This window comes from Ochotona princeps, chromosome 12 (genome assembly GCF_030435755.1).
Source record: "Ochotona princeps isolate mOchPri1 chromosome 12, mOchPri1.hap1, whole genome shotgun sequence".
Lineage (NCBI taxonomy): Eukaryota > Metazoa > Chordata > Mammalia > Lagomorpha > Ochotonidae > Ochotona > Ochotona princeps.
Genome location: NC_080843.1, coordinates 59,051,441 through 59,074,202, shown reverse-complemented (window position 1 = coordinate 59,074,202; position 22,762 = coordinate 59,051,441). Strand labels below are relative to the sequence as shown.

The following is a 22,762-nucleotide window of genomic DNA, read 5'->3' as shown; positions in this document are numbered from 1 at the left end:
TGAATGCCCTTGCCACTACAATGCTTATTTCCATGCTATGTATGTACATTACTAGTAATGTGTAGTCCATCCTATACCTGTGCACTTAGCATTTAAAAAGTATTCTGAGTTGAGTCCTTGAATGTATACAGCTTTTCTTGTCAGACTGTGAAGATCTTTTTGGATCATCCCATGTATTCCCTATTCCTGCCAGATTTCTGTCACCTGAAAATAAGATGAACCATCGTTACCCAAATCATGCAGTAAAACACTGAAGAGGACAGCAACAAATTGTCTTTCCATATGTCTTCTTCATCATCATTCAGATAAGGATGTGTCTCATACTTTATTTTGTCCTTAACAACATCATAGCGCCACTTGATCAATGCCTGGCAGGCATGTCACACAATGTCTATTACGCTGTGTTTTTTGGATGGTCAGCGTTTCCAAGAAGAAAATGAGATTGGTCTGAAGTGCCCTATTCCTCATGAACCACCCTATTCCTTTTCTCTTTCAGATATCCACAAAACACACTGAAAGAACCTGTTAGTTTGGCAGGCTGACTTTGAGCTCATTCCACTATAGCATGTGAAACCAAATTCTATCCTGTTTTAAAACTAAAAACCACACTTGGTCACTTTTAATTTTCTAGCTGCTCATCATTTGTCCAGAATCCTCAGTAATTTATTGTAGTTTGTTGTTTCCATTTCCCAAGTTTATCTGTTTCTGGATGAAATTTCTAAAACCAGAGGACTTGAATCCCTTTTTACCAATATATTCTACATCCCAAACTGCTCCTGTTCAATAGCCTTTCTGTTTGCTTCGGCCCTTGAAGTCACCTTCTTTGAGAACACGGGGACAAGGTAGGAGTTGGACACTAAGTGGTTGATACTTTAATCTTGTCTCACAATGTTCTAAAATAAATCCCAAGAGCCAAACTTGAATTTTTCCTTCATGTTTTCTTGCTTCTACACTGTAAGTGGAAATACACTTTATTGCCCACAGTTATTTTACTTTCTAAGTTTAAACATGACTTGCATCAACTGTGATTACATGTTATGAAACCTTCACTCTGGTCCTTGCATTTGGGAGGAACCACTCGCTCTGAGTTGGATGGTCCTCCTGGTTCCCTCATAGTGCCATGTACCTCCCCACCCCATTGTTGCATATGTTGTTGTTCATGTAGTAAGTACCCTGTTACAGTCACTGAGTGATTGTTGAATCAGTGCTGGGTAGTGTAAATGTGGAAAAGAGAGGGTGTGGAGGATCCTTAGAAGAAGGAACAAATGTATGCGAAACGGCTCAGGATGTTGGGAGAGACTGCACAGTTTGCCTATGGAAGGATTCCCACTGGAGATGGCGGAGCACAGACTGGGGAGTAGAATTCGGATTGTAGAGACATGAATATCAGCTGAAGAATCTGCATTTTTTTTTTTTTACTTTCTGTGGGCAGGGAAAAGATACACACAAATACATGCTGTGGATTGTAGTGAGCCAATTAATTTAGTCTGCATTTTTAGGTAGTATTGGGAAATAACCTAAAGTTATTGTCAAGTGAGTCTCCAGTCTGGAATGTTCTAAATGGAATTGACGTCATTTAGCCATCCAAAAAATGAATTGCTAAATCAAAATTAAATTTTAATTGCCAGATGAACAAATGTTACTGAAATGATCTGAATATTTTTACTATTGATCAGCTTATTCATTTAGTGATTTTTTTTAAAATGTCAAGCTTTTCTAAAGTTGGGGAGGAAAAAGCAGTTTCAGATGACCTTTCAGAGAAATAAAATATGATTTATGGCTTTGACCATGATACTTTGTCACTGCTACCATGGAAACCAACAGCAGTTCTTTTCATTGTAACATAAACCTTATATAAATCACGAATTTCTTCTTCAGCTGAGTTTTTGTTAAATGGTTATTGGCAGCAAAATGTAATTCAATGCGTCTACTTGGCTATTGAATACAAAATGTCACATTTGAAAAATAGCTTATAAACATGCATGTCATTAAAGCATTTATTTGCTTTTGTGTCAGGTACATAAATTCCTGGTGTTTTTGCTTTGAAAAGTCCTGATAGCTGAAACAGCAGGAATTCATGAACCAGTAAGTTATTCTTAGAAAAGCCATTCAGTGAAAGTATATTAAATGGGTTCATATCTCAGCTCTGAATAAAAAAGTGGGCAACACTTGCCAAATTGTCATACTTCCAAATTTCTCTTCACACTTCTAAGCTCCTATTCTACAAAGAAGAAAGCAGAAACTTAAAAAGAGTTTAAGTTTAGCAATCTAAATTAGAGACATGAGACCAGGGACTCTGGGTCTCTGTGGGTGACAGCCAGCCAGTTCAATCAAAGGCTGGGGACTTTGTATTATTTGAGGAGTTTGAGTCCTACCTGGTGTCAGTGGTGCGAGATAAGCTGTCCATATGAGATGGATCGTTCCAAACATTGGGTTTGCTCTTTCCTTTCTTCGATGTCTAAGACAAAAGACAAGGTTAAGTTCGCAATGTGTGACTTGCACCTATCTCTTCAAGACGCAAGAATTAGGTAAAATGCGCATTACACCCTTGAATTAACCATCTTAAATATGAACAATAATTGGTTATATAGAGGAAATTTAATATACCTTTATTAGAGCAGTGCATTCTGTTTCTTCTTCATGTGCTAATATAATGTAATTCACATTATTAACTTTCATTACACCAGTCCAAACTCTGAAAACACTAAAGCAGATACCGATCTGTGAGAGTTTATCATATTTGTAATAGAATCTTAATTCAAATTAAGCAGAATTTATTCTGCACTGTGAAGTAGCTTCCCCACAAAGTACAGAAGATGGGGTTTCGGAGGACACAACGTTACGTTGGCTTTCAAGTTTACAGGATAGAAATTGAAATTTTGGGCCTCACTATGGCTATGATGCATTTGCACTGAAGTACCACCAGTTCCACATGGTGGATCATAAGAAAAATGGCCATATTTTTACAGCATCCTGGGTAAAGAAAAGGTTTACTGAGAATTGGATCCTGATCTTGGCTTTGCTTGCTAAAGTCTAAGTGTGTGAATATCCTAGCACCCTTAACATAGTCAATATCTAGAGGCAAAGACTGGGAAGTTATCCTAGGAAACAATTCTGGTACAATAAAATTAGTCAACAATGAATGAGCACTTATTCTATCCAGAGTTTTGCAGTGAAGTCCATAACAGTCAAGACTGTGTTATGTAATATTTTAGGAGTCAAAATGAAAATAAGAGAAATGGGAGCCATTCAAAAGACTGTGTAGTCATTAGCATGGATCTGTTTACTGCCCCCTTGATAACCTTTAGAAAAAAATGAATTCAGGGTTAACCTCCCATTGTGTAGTAAAGAAAACAAAAAGGAAATCTGTTTATTCTATATTCCTGCCAGTGCTATGATAAATCAATATTGCATTAGTAAGTTGCTGCCCAAGTTAGGGGATTTATGCCATGAGTTAGAGTTGGTGGACTAGCCCACTTCAATTATTAGTGCTCTGTGGAATCTTTCACACCTCATCAGTTCACTTGGTGCCGCCCAAAATTCACTCCCTGCTTTGTTCAAGGGGCTAGCAAGAAGAGAAATATTCTCATGGAGTAAGTTCCGCAAGAAAAGGCAGAGTGATCTCACATAGGCAGCAGCTTCCCCAGCCCCAAGTCAGAACAGGATGATGCCATGGATCTAGTTTGCAGAAAGAAGACTGACTCCTTTCCTAAGCACAGCACATTTGAATTCAGTGGTACAAGGCAGGCATAGCCAAATATCCTACAGAAACCGCGTGTGCTGGCTAGCCTCATGGCTCTTACTGGCACCTCCACCCTCCCAACATGACAATGGGGCCTTCTGCTTTATAAAGCAATTCCACAAATTGTCTTCAGGCAATGAAAGTGACATACTAAATTCCATAAACTTTCATCTTGTGATTTTTTTTTAATCTTTATTCCTACCAGATATCTTCAGTATAATTGCCTTAGTCACATCTCCAGCAAAGCATTTTTTGGATTACACAATCTTCAAGTACTGTGAGTGGTTTCTCTATAATTATGTTATTACTGCAATTTTAAGTAAAGACTGAACTGTTAGAAATGGTACTTCTTAAAGCTTGACCTGGTTGTAGAGAAATGGGAAGGACAGGTTATAACAGTGTGCTTAAATTAGTTATTGCAATTTAGGTCTTCTTTGGCCAGAAGACTTAAAAAGGCTGACCTGCTTGCTTCCCTAGCTTGGTTCACTTTCACATTTTAGCTTCTTACTTTTACTCTAATCTTTGTTAGTTTACTATATTTTTTTCTTACAATGCTACCTTACTAAGAATATGATCATAAAAAGGACAAAAGCAAAAGTTGCCCCATGTACTTAGTTATTATACTTTTGTACTCCAACATAATGTAATATCTTACAGCATCATTTGTGAACAGTTTTCCTTTGTCTATCCCTGATGCTACACCTGTAGTTGTCTGTACATTGTTGTCTCCCCATTGTCCATTAATTTCTAGCTTCTCCCAGCCTGTCCAGCTGAGCTGTTTCAGAAGCAGATGTCCATAATTCATAATCTCATAAGTGATTATTATTATAATTATATATGACCAAAACAAAGTGTTGGACTTTCCTGATTAACTAATTCATACTATCTGTAGGTATCTCAACCACAACTGCATAACAAGCCTCAAACCTGGAGTATTTAGAGATTTGCATCAGCTAACGTGGCTGTAAGTATTCTAGTTTTGATTTCCCTGAGCCCCCAGAAAAGATCACAGTCTTCAGTAACATACAAGAGTGTTCATAGAGTTTCCACTTTGGGGTGTATATTATTACATCTCTTTTATCTCCTTCCTTTTAAACATTTCATCTGCTCACTTAAAAGACACAGAAAAAAAAAATCTATTTGCTGGTTCATTCCCCAAATGCTCACAGTACTGGGCCCTGGGTCACACCCAAGCCAGAAACCTGAATCTCGATCTGGGTCTCCCACATGAGTGGCAGAAACCCAAGTATTTAGTCGTCATCTGCTTTTCCTTGGGTGTGCATTAGCAGGAAGGTATAAATCAAAGCAGAGCCACAGCTCAAATGCACAAACTCTGGTATGAGATAACAATGTCTCAGAGGCTCAACTGCCACACCAAACACCCATAATATGCTTTGTTCAAGCAAATCAGACAATTGTATTTGGGTCCCTTGTATTTAGAAATGAAGCTGGCCTTGTTTTTCTGGGTTGCCTTTGCACCCCGTGGTATTTTTGCTGATCCATTTATCCATACAGTGTTAACCAAATGCAGGATTCTACAACCTCAGCTCTGTGAACATTTTGGTCCAGATACTTTGCTCAGGAGAGGTAAGGAGAAGAGTGTGCCCTGTGCACTTTAGAGTACTTAACACTATGCATGCCGCCTGCTCCTTAGATACCAGTAATAGGACCCATCTCCCAAGAATTACAGCACTAAAAATGTCTTCACATGTTACCAAATGTCCCCATGTAAAGAAAACTTTCAGTAGGAAACCACTGACTGGGAAAGGCAAAGACTTGTTCTTACTTCTGGAACATTCAGAGAGTTCTCAAATATGCATTCATAGTATTTCACCACTTGTGAAACTGAGCTCCATGCTCCTCCCCCCGTCTCATATCAAATGTCTGTGCTCCCATCAGAGCGAGAAATACAGTTGGATGGCTGTCAGTCACTTGGCCATAATTTTACAGGTTGGCATGATCTTATGGAAAAAATCATGACTTTCGTTTCATTGAAACTTGTGTGTGCCTGATCCCATGGCTAATCTTGCAGGCCATGTTCTTAATGTCTTATACCTCTCTATTTTCACACCTGGAAGCTATACTTACTTTGTTAGAGGGTTGCTGGCATGCCTGGTGTATCCTGCCTCCTCCTAATCCTATTTTCATGGACTTCTGAGAGTAGGAGGAAACGGTCCCTGGCTTCAAGGTCGTGAGAGCACAGGAGACCTACTTGTCCTTATTTTAATTTATTCTGGAAAAATGTCACATATAGTTAAAAACAATGGTTTAAACATACAAATATTTTCACTCTTTTCTTCGCAAAATTCTTTGTGAATTGTTTGACATTTGTTCATTGAGTTGTGTGAAATTTATTGAATACATCGTTGGAATGGCATTGAGACGAAAGAACCATTTCTGATTTCCTAAGAATTATGTTTTTGTCCAGTGGAAGGTAGATGCGAGAAGAGAAAGCAGATAATCAAGATCCAACTTGATAAGTGCTGCAATGAAGCTGTAGCAAATTGAAGGGCAGTGTAGCTGCCACCGCATGGTGAAAGAAAAGCTCTCATGAAAGAGACCCCTGAACCAAATATACAAGGCCACAAAGAAAAAGGCTAGGCATCGCAGACAGAAAGGCCCATCCTACCTCTTTTCTTGGTTTTGCTGGAAAAACATCTCTAACATTGAAAATATTTTCAATGTGTTTTGTCAGAATTCTAGATGACAATCCAATAACCAGAATTTCACATCGGTTGTTTACTGGACTAAATTCCTTGCTTTTCCTGTAAGTATTCCTCTACCTCTCAATATGTCTGTCTGTAAATTGCAGTGACATCTAACACCAGCTTAGGGAGGGGAAAAAGCTTCTGTTTTAAAAAGTTAAGCATTCTAACATCTTTATTAGCCAAAATCTTTCCCGTGTTCCCAACCGCAGCTACTGTTGCTACTTCCTGGCCATGATTCTAAGTGAACAGCAGACCACAATCAAATGGATACTCTAAGTCTACTACTGATTTTCTTCAACTCCTTTAATTTCTTTTAGTTCCAAGGCATGCTGTTATTTGCAGTTGTTGGCCAAATGTAATATTCATTTTTTAAATCCTAGCTACATTTAAATCTACTACAATCTCCCAGATTCTCATCTCTCACTCCATTTTTAACAACAACAGCAAAAAATCTCCTTTGCTAAATAGTGGTCACTGAAACTCTAAAATCTGAACAGAGCTACTATCATGCTTACATTCACTGTCAATGTTTATTAACACACTAGAAAGATTTGTCAGTAAGGAATTTTGATGTTCCTTTATAGTTGATCATATAGCATCATTATTTTTCCATTTGCCAGAAGAGGCCAAAATATCATAAATTAGCCATACAGCTTAATATGCTCATGAGTTGTTTCCTTTCCCCAAGTCCCCCCTACTGTCACTTTCTAGATTTAATGCAATTTCTAGTGTGGTCCTGTCATGCTATACATGATTAGTATTTCCCCTAAGAAGAAATATTGGATGCATGACACTGGAAATGACTGCAAATTTGAAATTTACAGGAGAAATTATCATGAACTTAAAAATTATCACTTAATATGTAATTTAGACTCATCTCATAAAATCAAACCATGTACTATTTATTACTAGGGGAAAGTATATCATACTTGGGCATTCATACACTATCTGCTTCCTAATTTTGCTGTATACATTATTTAAAGGTCTTCATGAAGGGGTAATTATGTTTTTATACTCCATCCTAACATTAATTTTAACACACACATTTCCAAATTCTAAAATAGTGAAAATACTGTTGTTAAAGTGGCTTATCATTTTGTTTCTAATTAACATTTTCCTTTTATATAGGTCTATGGCTAACAACTACTTAGAAGCCCTTCCCAAGCAGATATGCACCCATATGCCTCAACTTAACTGGATGTGAGTGTTCATTTAATTTGATTTGTTATTTTCCAAAATGAGAAAAAGTAACCATAAAGTTAATGAAGAAGTATCTAAAAAGTGTATCAGTGTTTTCTTTCCAAAACCAAAATTATTTCCCAGTTTAAAAATCCTTGCGGAGTTTGCACAGGTGTAAAGGTTGTGATTGACCTTCCACCTTGAGAGCTGAAGACCCTTCATTTTCTATTCCTTACCCTATCTGGTCTTTTAGGCTGTTTCTCTTCCCCAGATGGATTTCTTCCAGATGTACCAAACTATTGCTTTTGTAGTCAATGCCTTGTGCATATGGCATTGCTTGAACTTGAAAAGTCCCACTCCCTTTTACTTTTGGCTAGCTCCAACATTTCTCAGGAAATACATAAACATTACCATTCCATGAAACTGTTCCAGACATACCACCCAGTTTTGGGCACTGCCTCTGTCCTCCCGTTGTGCTACATGAAAAACTACTAAGCCACCCATTTTCTGCATGTCATCACTACTTGAGGTTCATAATCATGTAATTACTGGCTCATTTAGTTGTCTTCTTCCTACCATTCTGTAAGCTGGGTAAAAGTAAAAAATGTATCATGTGATTCCAAGCCCTAACATTAGCATGATGACCAGCACTTAGCAGTTACTCACAAACCTTTGTTAAATGTATTTGGCCAGTTCCACCCCAATTATCTGTTGTATAACAGCTGTTTCAAATTATTACTTATGTTTCAGTCTTGTTTCATCACCAGGTTTTCCAGCAGCAAGCAAGAGCTGTCCCAGTCACATGTTCTCTGTGATTTTAGAAGGTAGATTGTATCATCTGCAGGACTCTCCTTATCATCAAACTGGGAGACTCAATGCCCATAAAATGATAAAATTTCAATCTGATAGCTTGCACTCCTCTCTAGATAGCCTCAAAATTTCTTGTGCAACATTCTTAGATGATGCTGCTTATTTATTAACTTATTTTCCTGTATGTGTTAATTTTATCATTTATCAAAAAACTTTTAGAGCAATCAAGATCCTGTGTGAGTGTACTAAAAATGAATACAAGGATCTGACAATATCAAAATTCATTAAGATGTAAAAATAATTAGAAATTTTAAAACTGCATACATAAAAAGGGAAACAGCCAGGAAAGAGGGGATTACCGAGACCCCATCCCACCCTTCCTCTGTACCCCATAAGAAACACTCAACAACATCAATATGGAGAAAGACAGGACTCTGTGCCAGAAACTCTGGTTCCTGGAATGTTCACTTTAATTTTGCATTGCCCTGAACATTGGGATGAACAATAGACACTCAATGAAAATGTAAGAAGTCTTCAGACAGTTTATGGAAATGTATATTATAAAAAATTATCTATGCAAATCAAAATTACATCAAAAGAAACTTAACATTTAATTTTACTTTCCCATAAGCCTCTAAAGAATATTTATTTATGTGAAAGACACAGTGACAGACATGGACACAGAGATCTCAGTAGACAAATGCTCTCAGTAGACAAAGGCAAGCCGGGCAGAACCAAGGAGTCCATAATTCCATCCAGATTTCCCATTTTGGAGGCAGGTCCCTGACCAGCGAAGCCATCATATGGTACTTCTCAGGTTAAGTACTAGCAAGACGCTGCATTAGAGGGAGTGGTGGTAGAACTCAAATCAGCTCTCTAACATGGCATAGAGGCATCCCACACAGTGACTTCACACACTGGACCACAGCATCTGCACCTCCAGGAACTTTTTGAGTGCCTCTAGGTAGAATTAACAAGATGACCTGATCACAAATAAGAATAGGCTTTCAAACTTGGATGTAGAAAGGAGACAGGTCAGAGACTCATGTTCTGTCTGTGTTAAAGACATGGTGATGTTAGTTTTGCAGGAAGGTTGTGTTATGCACACAGAATATACAGTACCTCATCCTGGAAAAACACAATAATAGATGGTAGCATGAGACAGGGGGTTATTATTGTTAGTAACAGGGCACCTAGCACAGAAAGCCACTCACTAGATGTTACACTGTTCTTTCCTTAAACTTTATTAAGTCTTCACATTAATTGGAAAGGGAAAGAATCAGGATGTCATTATAATGCTTTGTTACTAAGGTTAAATACCTAAGGCGGACTAACTTTATAAAGAAAAGAGGTCTCTTTAACTCATACTTATGGAGATTCAAGAGATCATATGGGATGAGAGGCTTCTTGCTGGCAGAACGGAGACAGCACGTGGTGTCAGCACCTGTATCTGCATTTATTCTCTGTTGATCTTTCTTCTTACAGTCATCAGGTTCAGCAGTGGGGGTTCCACTCTACTGATCTTATCACTTCTAGAAAACCCTACTTCCAAGCACCATGGTCAGATTCAGTTTCCACCTTGTTAACACCTCAGAAGGAAGATTAAACTTCAATCTATGAAACCTGGCTGGGCAGAGGGGGAGTAACGGGGAGGACACTCTCAAATCAGATTCAAACAGCACCACACAATATTATCAGTTCAAACTCTGTAATACCTATGGGGAAAGAAGAGCAGGATTTGTGAAGAGTAGTAGCAGTCAAGCCCAGAATTGTCATGTTCAATGAAAAGTAGCTCTGCGCATCCAACTTGTGCAAAATTTTTAAAAATGTTTTCCCTCTGTGACTTTCAGGGACCTGGAAGGCAATCGGATAAAGCGTCTTAGAAATTCCACCTTTGTGTCCTGCAATTCACTCACAGTGCTGTAAGTCAATGTAGATTTCAGTTGCTATGTGGAAAACCTAGGTTTGGAAATTGAAACATTGGCAAAGAATTGTGCAATAGTGTTTCAATTACAGCCTTAGTTTGAAAGCAACAGTAGAAAAATGTACACCTTGATTGGTTGATTTAGTGGGGAGGATGACAGCTTTAAATTGCCCATGGTTTAGGTATCCAGCTGGTCTCCCTGGTTCTATAGCAGTCATCATTGCTGTACATCGTCTCCATTGAAAATGTACTGGAAAGTTCATCAATGGAGTAAAATCATGTGTATGCAAATGGTTAGCTACACAATGACCAGCAAGCCCTGCAGATGATTCTCATCACTTAATATCTCTCTTCCCAAAGAAAAAAAATATTATAATTGTATTCAAAGTGAGAGAACATCTAATGTATTCTGATTGGCCAAAGATGCTGCTGCATTTTTTTTTTTTTTTGCTAAGTAACCTTTTTAAGGGGTAGGAGATAGGGACAGGAAGGCAAATGGATTGGTCAACTTACACGTTTGGAGTGGCAAGCTTAAAAACGCAAGTATTTGGTTTTTATTTTATTCACAAATAGTTTTCCATAGATAATAAACAGTCGGTAATGTTTGTTGGTTGTATGGGTGCTTGGAAAGCAAAATGGAAAGAGAAAAATTAGAAAAAGACACTTGCTAACATAATCCAACTACAGCTTTATAGACCATACTCAGAAGCTCCAATTGCTTGCGGCAGCATTTCCTGGAGAGACCTCGTGTATGTCCTCGGTGAGACTCCTGCCTTAGGTTTCTTTGATTTCCTTTGAGACTTGGAAGGAGGCTGATTCGATTCCTGCCACATCCGTGGCATCTCCCAAGTGAGAACTGATGATTACACAGTGCTGATTCTCACCATGTCTTACAGGTTTCTGCCTAGAAATCAAATTGATTTTGTTCCAGAGAAGACATTTTCTTCATTAAAAAATTTAGGAGAACTGTAAGTAGCATCGTCTACTAGGAAGAATATGATTGCTTCTTCCAAGATTATAAATTTAAATGGCTATGGCGACTGCTCTTCCACTAGTAGCAATCAAAATCCTGCAAACTGCTGATATTAAAAACCAGTTCAGGGAGCTGGACTTGTGGCAAAGTGGACTAAGCCACCATTTGCAACACCAGTTTCCCATATCAGCAGAGTGCTGGTTTAAGTCCTGGCTGCTCTACTTCTGATCCAGCTCCCTGCTAACGCACCTGGGAAGGCAGCAGAAGATGACCCAAGTATTTGGGTCCCTGCCGCCAATGTGGGAGACCAGGAAAGGGTTCCTGGCTTCTGCTTGGCCCAGGCCTGGCTGTTACAGGCAGTTGGGAAGTGAACTAGCAGATGGAACATCTCTCCTTTCTCTCTCTCCTTTCTCTCTCTCTTTACTCTCAGCCCCATTTTCTTCTCTTCCCTCCCCTCCCCTCCTTTCTCTCTCTATCTCTGCCATTCAAAATAATACAAAATCCATTAATCCATTAAGAAAATCAGAATTATCCTAGAGCCAAAAGTACGTTCAAATCAGGCAGTGGGGTAAATATGATTTTAATCTACCATAGTTTTATTCTTTTTCTTTGAGTGATTATATGTGTTTGTTTTGGAGTAAATTACTTTTCTATAGCTTCTTAAAATGTATCATGTATCTTCATAGTTGGAGTATACTTGACTTTCAATAAATATTGAAAAACAGTTGACTAAAATTATAAATAAATGAAAAATACTTACTATCCTTTGAAAAATTATATCTGTATCACATATGAAGTAAAGATGTACATCTAGGAGAGAGAATTAGTTTCCTTGGAAAATATTCAGAGAACTCATGTAACTTTGTTCATATTTTTCAAGGATCTAATTTTTTGAAAAGCATTAGTATTATAAATTCATTCTTCCACACATAATTGTATATAATTTAATTGGACATTAAAATTAAGTCTGTTACATTATAAATAGTGGCAATAGGCAATTAAGATAGAGGTCTTAGAATAAGGGCTACTTCATTGCCATGCTCCCAATTATTTTACCTTGTATTCTAATCTTGAAAGAACCAGGAAAACTAAATCAACAAAAGTAATTTTAAAATAATTTAATGAACTGATAAATCCACAGATTTTTAACATTTCAGGGACCTGGTATGTGTAATGTATCACATTGGATTTAAAACTGTTCTCGTTTTATGTCAGAAAAATAAAAATAGCTCTCTCAGAAGAGACTTTCAGTAGAGTTTTGGTCAGAGTCTAGAAAATGGGCATGATTAGAGGATGGGATAGGGTAGTGTTGCAAGATAAATAGGTTCCTAATTTATATATAAACTGGAAGAAACAGTACTACCAAGTTTACATTTTGAAGATTTTCCCAATCCTTTCTCCTCCAACATGAAGGAAGAGCCACACCAAAACAATACACTACAAGTCAAAATCCACTTCTAAGACTGCCAGTGATCTATTCCAGTTCAGGCTTGAGGAATTCAGCTGCTGAATTCCTTAAACAATGTAATTCTGCATCTGGAATGTACAAGTGTAAGATCGTTTCACTGTTCCTTTATGATAACAAACCGATGAACAAGTACAGGTCTATGAGATCCCTGAACAGAGACTGCTTTGTCTGTGTTACAGTTTGCAGGACCTTTTCTTGGTGTGGCCAATTGATATCATCACCATCTGGCTCTATTGTCAGACTCCCTGGCCCCCACACACCTGTGGCCTTCCTGGTGAGCTGTCAGCTAGGTGTGTGCTTCCTACCTGGAGCCTCAGAACAGTAGTTCCAGCTATCAGGACCTCGATCTTGAGTATTGGGACAGCACTCCAAGAGCAACCTTTTAAAATTTAAACCAACAGGATGATCACCAGCTTCTTCCTCCTTGATGCTCCATGCCCTTCCTGGCAGTTGGGCCTGAAGGCTGTTCTCTCACTGTGCGTGTGGCATACCTCTCTGGCACTTCAATCTCTAAGACCTAAGCCTGTCCTTTATAATGCTAACAACTCCCACCTGGCCCTTGAGAGGCCCCCTGTCTGGTCTTCCTCCACCAGTTCTCATACTTTCCCACCTATCTTTCATGCTTCTTCTAGCAAAATCATCATGTTAGAACAACAAATACATTATATCACTGTCCCGTTTAATGACCTTGTTGCCTGTTGTTTAGCAAAGACCTTGATAATACAGTTCTCAAATATAAATGTGTAAAAGAATCACAGAGAATATTGGTTTTCATGAATATTACCAGGCTCCCTCCCAGAGATCCTGCTATGATCCTTCTGGAGTGGACACCAGGAATGTGCACTTTGAATAAGCATCCTTTGGATTCTGATTTCCCAGGCTGTCTTCTGGGACTGTGTCTTGGGTAGTTAATCCTCACTTCTCGTTTCCATGTGCTTTTCGGGGATCACCTCCTCAGCACCTTCCTACATTTCCTCTCTTGTAACACGTTTTGCCACATGCCTGTTCCAGAAGATGTCCCTGATTCCAAGTATCTGTTTCTTCAATTGTACTCTAAACTGCTGCTTTTATTTTTACCCCACCTAAAGTCATCAAACTTTGTGCAGATACTTTCTGATTTCCCAGGGAAAGGTTGATGACTCTCCTCCATATTTTCTCTATACTTCTTTACAAGTACCTATTTCATGTTTTTCCTTGCCTTATAATCTGCTGCTTATTCTAAATGTAAGATTCTTCAGAGAAAGAGCTAAGCCTTAATTATGTGTAATTCTAACATACTACTAGCAGCTCCAGAGTATCAAAATTCTATATTTTGTTTGACTCTTACTCAATTGTTCATCTCTTTTAAATTTCTTCTGTGGCTCACAAGTATATCTTGAATCCTTATACAATGTTGACTTTTATGCTCAGAAATCTATTTTCCTTACCCTATGCAGTTTCTTGCCTATGATTCTTTTTGTAGTTGACACTCCTATAGCATTGAATTTTAAGGTCACAATTTGTTCTCCAGATGTATTCCTATGTAAAAATATATTGGAAATATGTAGACTTATTTATTCAAGATTGTCTATGCATATACTGAGTATCCAATGTTATCTTAGTTGGAATGCAAAATAAGTAAAAGACGCAAGTCTTGACCTCAAAAGTTTGTTTGGATAAGCAAGAGATCACATACATGAAGCAAGTCGGAAACCTGAATTATAGAAACGTACAAACAGTACCCAAAACAGAGGAAATTAATCAAAATAGATACTAAAGCCAGGATTGTTGGAGAGGGGGTAAGAGGAAATTCCAGACAAGAACTGGATGAGCAAAATATCACATGTCTGTAAGTGATGGAAAACATACCCATTTGGCTGGTTCACATGGCCTTGTTGGGAAACAGGTTATCAGATTGGTTAAATTGAATTCATATTTTTGTTGCATCAAATAGGATGATGATAACTGAAGAATAATAGCTAGGTCACTTATTTCCAATGTAATTGCTTTGGGTTTTCTCTGTCACCAACAGGGATCTGTCTAGCAACATGATGACGGAGCTACCACCTCACCTTTTTAGAGACCTGCCACTTTTACAAAAACTGTAAGTTCTTCTCACCATCATGAGATTTAAGGGGCGACATCGTAACCTTTGAAAATAATAACATCCTCATGCTTTTCCCCCCCTCCCTCTGATGGTAAAAAAGGAACCTGTCATCCAACCCTCTTTTGTATCTCCACAAGAACCCGTTTGAAAGTCTTAAACAACTTCAGTCTCTGTAAGTAAAATGTTACATTGTGTTGGCTATGATGGCGGTGGATATGTTTTCCATAGAGATCCACTTGTTTGGAATGGGTATGTCTCACAGAGGAGAATGCATTCTCAGATGGCTTGAATATCATTGTGATGACAAGTATGTGCTGAATAATAGTAATGCCTCATTTTGTTTTTACCATTCAACATGTATAAAATTTATTTTAGCGTGGGAGGACAGAATCATCCCTTCCTGAAAACTGGATTCACATGGAAAATTCTTATTGTACAGTTTTTAACAAAGAATTATAGTTGTAAGATGTAAATTTGCTATTGAAAGTTTGACAGAAGTTAATGATGTGAAAATTTTGGTTGCTTTCTCTCCCTTTCTACAAGAAAATCTAATAGCGGATGACAGTGCATGTTTTTACATTACAAGTGTGGAAAAATCATTCCACCAATATGAACATTCAGATAACTAATGTTGGTTAGTATTTTTAAATTTCAGCCATATTTGATTCGGGTGGAGCCAGGAACTCTACCAGTTATCCTGTGAACTTCATGAACCCTTTCCCATGAATGGCAATTGTTGGCAAAGTTCGTTTGCTTGTCTTTTTTAGCACAGCATACTACAGGACCTAATGCCAGTGTTTTTTCATTTATTTCTGAAAACAAATTGTAATGATACTATTTATTATTACTAGTTTTCCATTGTCAAGTAATGTAAAATTTAGGTTGTCACTTAATAGATATTAGTGAATACCCACTAATGAAATAGATTTAGTGCCTGCATATTTATATGTGTGTGTATCTATATATGCACATATATGCATATATATAATATCCCATTGTTTTTAAATTAGGAAAGCAGCCTCAGGATGTAGGCAGCATGATTCTTTCCTTCACCACATATTGCATTTCTGAAAATCAAAACACCAATGCCTTCTTTAATACCCCTTTGAAAGTCTAAGTAGTAACTATTTACTCCATAATTTTCTTTCTTCTTTTTTTTCTTTCTTTAACTGTCTCGTTTATTTTTCCTAAGCTTAATTTACAAATGTATTTTCCAATCATTTATTGGCCTCTAAATTCTGCATCACAAGGTGTTAGGTATTCAGAATACATTAGGCTCTGAATACATTAGTGTCTTTGGGACACTATGGAATATTAATCACATAGTCACAGGATTGCTATAAAGCTAAGATTGCAGTGCATCAGGGAGAAATCAAGAGAGCAAAAGGAGGGACAAACTGTTTACAAAGAACTCCAGCTTTCCTGCTGAATGGGACATGAGGAATCCATAATACTGTATATTCTTAAGCTCCAGTTATGTCGTCTGAAGAGCAAGATGCCTCCAGTGGGCACAGAAAAACTCAGAACTGCATTCATAAACCTTTATTCAAGTCCACCAAAAAGAATAAGACATATTTCAAAATAAATATTCAAAATAGAAAACTGCATTTTATTAGGTTTTCCCTTCTCCATCCCTTTTCTTATGTGGCAGCTCTAAATTCAAACCATCTTAAAGCAGTGTCCAAACTATCCACATTTGTGGACAATCCAGATAAATTATGAGAATGGAAGGCTACAGATGATACCTAACGGGGTCTTTGATAACATTTGTCCTGAATTGGAGCCATGCTTGCTTGCTCCATATATTTTCCAACATAAATACCAATTTCCCACAAAGAAATGCGAACATTCAAATCAGAGTCTCATAAAACCAAGTTGAATGATGCTCTGAAGTTGGAATTAGCAGCAGCTGGGTGAAATATTCTACATATCATGTTTGTAAGATCAAACACTTTCTTAATCACACAAATTGCCATTGCCATTTTAAATCATACAAAGGAAGGGAAGAAAGCATTCTTTTAGGACATAATTCTGCATTTAAAATGACAAAATCAGCCCCAACCTATATGACATGTAAGTAGAAATGACAATTACCTAAAGAATTGTATTGTAAAATTCTTATCTGAATTGAAACTAGTGGATTTAAGTCATTGCATTTGGTATTTGACAAGAAAAGCAATTATTTAAAAAAAAAAAGATTTTTCACAGGGATGTATATTTGGCATAGCTAATGCACATCCTGAAAGGCAACAGTGATGAGTCAAATAGTCAGGAGCCTGGAATGAGTTACTGGGTCCTGAATTCACCTAGGTCGGTCTTCGCTGTTGTGGGCATTTGGAGAGTAAATCAATGGGTAGGAGATCTTTCTTTCTCTCTTTTTCCCCTCCTCCCTCCCTCCTTCCCTCCCTTTCTCTCTCCTTCCCTCCATCCCTTCCTCTCTCCATCCTTCTCCCCTTCTCCCTTTCTCCCTTGAAATGTTTTTCTTAAAAAAAGATAAAGCCATGATTAGTCTGAGGTCCCAGAGCCTTCACTATTTACAGGATGATTGAGACATTTGTCTTAAAGGAGAGCTTTTGGCACACATTGGGATACCTGAATCTCATATCAAAGTCCCTGGATTTTTGCCCTGCCTCCATCAGCTTTCTGTCAATGCACACTGGAAGGTTATAGGTGATAGCTTAAGTACTTGAGATCCTGCCACCCACACAGGAGACTCAGAATAAGTTACAAACTCCAGCTTCCACTGGTCCTACCCTAATGACTATTGCAAGCATTTCAAGAGTGAGCGAGTGGATGGAAGGTCTCCGTCCCCCAACACCCTTGCCTGATCTGTGTGTCTTTTCCTCAGCTTTCTTTTCACATTTTCAAATGAATAACTTCATTTAAGACAAAAAGTTTGATCCAAAAACATTAAACCTATTGTACATGTTTTCCAGAGACCTGGAAAGGATAGAGATTCCAAATATAAACACACGCATGTTTCAACCCATGAAGAATCTTTCTCACATGTATGTATGTATGAAGTGGAGAAGAGAGCATGGGAAAATGCTTCCCATGCTCTCATGTTAACTGTATCACTGCAATGTGTTTTTATGCAACAAAAGTATTTTTATTGAGAACTTTTTAATTTTGTCACCTTTGGTCCCTGTCAAATAGAGTTCAAAATTATGATGTGCCGACTTGAATGACCCTTCTCCCCGGAAACACGATGTTTATCCAATTGAGGCCCAATATGAGATCAGGGTACCAGAATGCCACATATTACACAAGATGAAGTCACTGGCTAAATGGTACCCACAAGACCTGGAAACATTAATTCACCTCAGTGAGCAGTGAGCCAGTCGGGCTGCTCTAAGATTTGAGCCCTTAGGAAGAAAGGTGCTTTATAAATTCCAGGTGTTGTTACTGTTACTAAGTGCACTACAAAATGGAGGTAATTAATCTTTATAGTAGTTGTTGATAAGTCACTTTCATATAAAGTGCACTGTGTAAGTTGTGTTAATATGTGTTTATAACATGATCATTTTTATCAATTGTGTAATGTTTCATGATTTCAAAAAGATTAACCCTTGTTATCCACAAAAATAGGGAGAATCCGATGTAAGATTACAAGTTGGGTGCAGCAAGTGGATGAAAATTGTTGATGTGAAGGTGCTCTCTTGAGAGAACATTTTGTTTTCAATGTGCAGTAGGTGTGATCACAAAAACACAAGTGTTCAATGCATATCCACATGGTTTGGTTAATTTCTTTTTCTGTGGAACTTCTAGATAAATATTTAATAAGGATATTCTTTCTTTGTTGTAGGTAGACTAATGAGGTCTTCATAGAAAAAAGAAAGTCTTTTTAAAACTTGATAGAGAAGCTGCTATCTTAAAGATGGACCTTAGATCAAGGCCAAAGTCGAGAAGGATCAAATGATGAAAGAAATACTTGTTAGCTTAGTTACCTCCCCGTGAAGTAGTCTGCTTATTCTTACCCAAGTTTCCTTGTCCTTGTCCTTCACTTCTTGAGACAGCTTCACCTCATCACCTCCACCCTCCTACCTGCCAACTGTAATACAGTCACAGTGGGAGGAGATCTCTGGGTACTCTCCTAAAGACAATGGACATAATGAAACCAAGAGGTCAAGTCAAGAGTTCCAGGGCAAGAAAACAAGACAATATTATGTCAAGTTCCTTTAAATGTTTCCTAGGTGTTAGGAAGCTCGGCTGAAAGACACTTGAGGACCAGGACTATTTGCTCTTTCTCTGACGCACTCAGCACTAAATTGCCCAAAACCATCTCCGTATAAAAAAATATATCAGTGTTTTCGATGAGAACACAGTAATGAACTGAAGAGAGAGTGGAACTTCCACTTAGCTTTGGAAACCAGAGTAAAAGGATAAATTAATGCACAGTTCACAAATGCTAGGAAGATAAATAAGCAAATTAAGAGGCTAGAAAGGAGGCTTTAAACAGACACTTGAAAAGCAAATGATGTGTCCTTTGAGCAGACCTGAGTGGAGGCAGGGAGTTCCCCTGAAAACAGGTGAGGTAAGAATCTTCCAGAGGGAAAAGCAAAGCAAGGCCTTAAGAAGGAGATGATCCAGGCTGGCGTGGAGAATAGAAAGTGGCCAGTGTGCCTGGGTGGAATGTATGATGAAGGCAGGGAGCCCAGGAGGCTTAACTACCACAGGGTCTGATCTCGGAGCTTCCTGAGGGAGGCTTTGTTTAACTTGTTGGGCTAGAAACTATATTGAGACATACAAAAGGATTAGGGAAAATACAGCAGAAAAATAAATTAATAGAGATAAAAATAATACACTAAAATGAGTATGAAGGGAGTATGCATGCATGAGTTTGCAATCCAACCTTCCATCAAATGACCTCAGAAATTTCAACAGCTCGAGCTCCTGTACTCAGAATGTAAATAAACTGGCCAGTTTTTTTTCCTCTACCAACTGCTTAAGGCATTCATGATCCTAGTAAGAAACCTGTGTTTAAGGCAGCTGCTTCTTCCGGCAGTGCAGAGATTGAATTTTCTTAGTCTCAAAAGCCTTCATTTTCCATTAGAGACAGGGAGAAGGGGGCTGAAGTGAGGAGATTGCAGTTTCAATCCATGAGCAAGACAGGAATGGTTTCAGTGATTACAGCAGATTCCTCATATCACAAACCCACCCCCCTCACCTTGGCTAGACATCCACTTAACACTGATGGCCCACCGTTGCCAGTGTCTTAAAGAGTAGCCCCGTGGGAGCACAGGAAATCTCAGAATCCCCGAGGCTTTATCTCATGCCTTTCCCTGACTGCCCTTGACCAAACCTCCAAATGTCTGGCTCTTCATCTTTTAGAAAAGGATGCTGGTGAAGTAACATGTTATTTAATGGAGCCTCACACTCCCAGAATCACTACTAAACAAACCGAGCAGAATTCCATACCTAACCCAGACCGGTACCCCTGACGGCACTGCAACTGTACTTTCTGTATCATTACTGCCAAGTGACTCTTTTTTTCCCTTTGACTTTAGTTATTTCAAAAACTTTCGATACTGCTCCTATGCTCCCCATGTCCGAATATGTATGCCCTCGACTGACGGCATTTCTTCATTTGAGGACCTCTTGGCTAACAATATCCTCAGAGTGTTTGTCTGGGTTATAGCTTTCATTACCTGCTTTGGAAATCTTTTTGTCATTGGCATGCGATCTTTCATTAAGGCCGAAAATACAACTCACGCTCTGTCCATCAAAGTCCTCTGTTGTAAGTATGTTTCCTATCTAAGTAGATTTAGGATGCCTTCTGGGAGCTACACCCTACATATATGTGTTATTGGAATACATATGTCAAAATAGCATTTAATATGAATGAGAGATGCTGGGAAAGATTTTGTTTTTTTTTAAGTGTAAAGTTGCTTCTCTTAGTGGTTCTGTGGCCTGCCTCTGGTGGTTAAATCGTGGAAATGAGACAATCAGGGTGTTGAGTTAGGTGACAGAACAAGAATTTTTTGTGGATTATAGAACTAAATTTCTTGATCTTCTCTTCCATTGATCCATGATCCTCAACATGGAGGATTTCTTTTATGATGTATACAAGCATAAAGTTTTCTACTTAAAAACCACTCCCAAATTCCCTTTCTCATTTTTTTGAACTGTGAAACAGACTCTGTGTAGCACTTCAGAAGCAATAGAGAAGTTTATTGGCTGCTTGGTCTTCTAGCAGGTGTTTACCTTAGTTCTGCCAAGACAAGTTGAAGGAGTTAGACCTAATCAACACACTGAGTCCAGAAGATTCAGTGTAGAGTTATCAACATAACATTGTATGAATTCCTGCACAGGTGCTGACTGCCTCATGGGTGTCTACCTGCTCTTCATCGGCTTTTTTGATATGAAATACCGAGGACAATATCAGAAGTATGCCCTGCTGTGGATGGAGAGTGTCCAGTGCCGCCTCATGGGCTTCCTGGCCATGCTGTCCACTGAAGTGTCTGTCCTCCTGCTGACCTACCTGACTGTGGAGAAGTTCTTGGTTATCGTTTTCCCCTTCAGTAACTTTCGCCCTGGAAGACGACAGACCTCATTCATTCTCATCTGCATCTGGATGGTGGGATTTCTGATCGCTGCAATTCCCTTTTGGGATGAGGATTATTTTGGAAACTTTTATGGAAAAAATGGAGTGTGTTTCCCACTTTATTATGACCAAACAGAAGAGATTGGGAGCAAAGGGTACTCTCTTGGAATTTTCCTAGGTAAATTACGCTTTTTTAAAAAATTCCCTGTAAAAGCATAATGTTGATACAAATGCCATCAATTTCAGCCTGGGTACCCTGTCCACATGAGAACATAAACTGCCAGTCAAGATGGTGTCCTCTCTCAAGAAAAGCTCTGGCATGCATTTATACGAGTTCTTCTTAAGCTTGTGTTGCAGAGATTCAGTGGGGAAGCCAAGGGCCTATGTCCAGGATCTTTGGGTAGTTGTGTCAGTCTCTCTAACTTTCTTTGATTTCATGTTCACATACAGTGACTTTGACCTAAAAGAATTCTAGGATAGTGCCTAGAAGTGTGACTGTATCAAGTTATTTGGATGTACTTACTTGTAACAATCTAGTGATGAGTTAAAGAAATAATAGCAATAATTGTGGAAACTCACTAATAAGAGATTATTTAAATGGAAATACCAGAAAATTGGTATCCTTCCATAAATACAGCTCTTAAGTCAGCAGTGTAAGGATTCTTAATGAAACAATTTTCTTTTCCTACATACTACGTTACAGTGAGTAACAAATTAAGCTGCTTAAAATCAAAAAGAAAAAATTCTAATTCTCTATGATGTCTTACTTCTGCTTGGAATGAAGTCTTTTTCCATGTCCTCTATTGAATTGTCACATTTATCATTTAGAGATCTCCTTATTTTTTTCATTTTTTATTGTATTTTTGACAATCTTTACATAGTGAATTAGGGCACAAAGGTTCAAGGGCTACAGGAAAGTGGGTAAGACTATCATTTCCACACATTTCTTTCTATGTCTAGGCTAAAGCGGGAGGTAGAGAGAAGCCCCACCCAGTCTCCCACCCATCCCAGGTCCCAAATGTGGGGCATGCTCCGAGGGTCTTGCTCAAGTGGTTTTGATAGTTCAACAGTTGAATGAATTGCTGCCAATTTTGCAATTCCAAGCACGAAGAAATTGCCACCGAATCCACTGGTTGACGTAGTCCATCTTAGAGTCTCCATTTGCCCTGTTTTTCACTGCCAACATATGGCTGGGGTTCAATTGATTTGTTCTGTCCTCTGTCTTTTCATGGTTAGGGATCTGAGTCCGGTAATTCGATTGAGGGGATCCCTAAAGAAACTTTGTCAGAGGTGAACCCAGACCAGATTCTTGTGTATGCTTGGCAAGT

At 38.4% G+C, this 22,762-nt stretch overlaps 1 protein-coding gene across 4 annotated transcripts in view; it reads left to right on the top strand.

The window, feature by feature from the left end:
• RXFP2 (relaxin family peptide receptor 2) overlaps nt 1-22,762 on the top strand; it is a 57,535-nt gene that overhangs the window by 23,599 nt on the left and 11,174 nt on the right. Inside the window, exons 6-16 of one of the 4 annotated variants that reach the window (XM_058670893.1) lie at nt 3,948-4,019; nt 4,635-4,706; nt 6,438-6,509; nt 7,579-7,650; nt 10,290-10,361; nt 11,260-11,331; nt 14,816-14,887; nt 14,991-15,062; nt 17,827-17,898; nt 20,398-20,627; nt 21,202-21,612. In XM_058670893.1, the coding sequence (XP_058526876.1) occupies nt 3,948-4,019; nt 4,635-4,706; nt 6,438-6,509; nt 7,579-7,650; nt 10,290-10,361; nt 11,260-11,331; nt 14,816-14,887; nt 14,991-15,062; nt 17,827-17,898; nt 20,398-20,627; nt 21,202-21,612 (1,289 nt within the window). The remainder of the gene's footprint in view (nt 1-3,947; nt 4,020-4,634; nt 4,707-6,437; nt 6,510-7,578; nt 7,651-10,289; nt 10,362-11,259; nt 11,332-14,815; nt 14,888-14,990; nt 15,063-17,826; nt 17,899-20,397; nt 20,628-21,201; nt 21,613-22,762) is intronic. The other 3 variants (XM_004577551.2, XM_058670894.1, XM_058670895.1) reach the window with 3 other exon arrangements.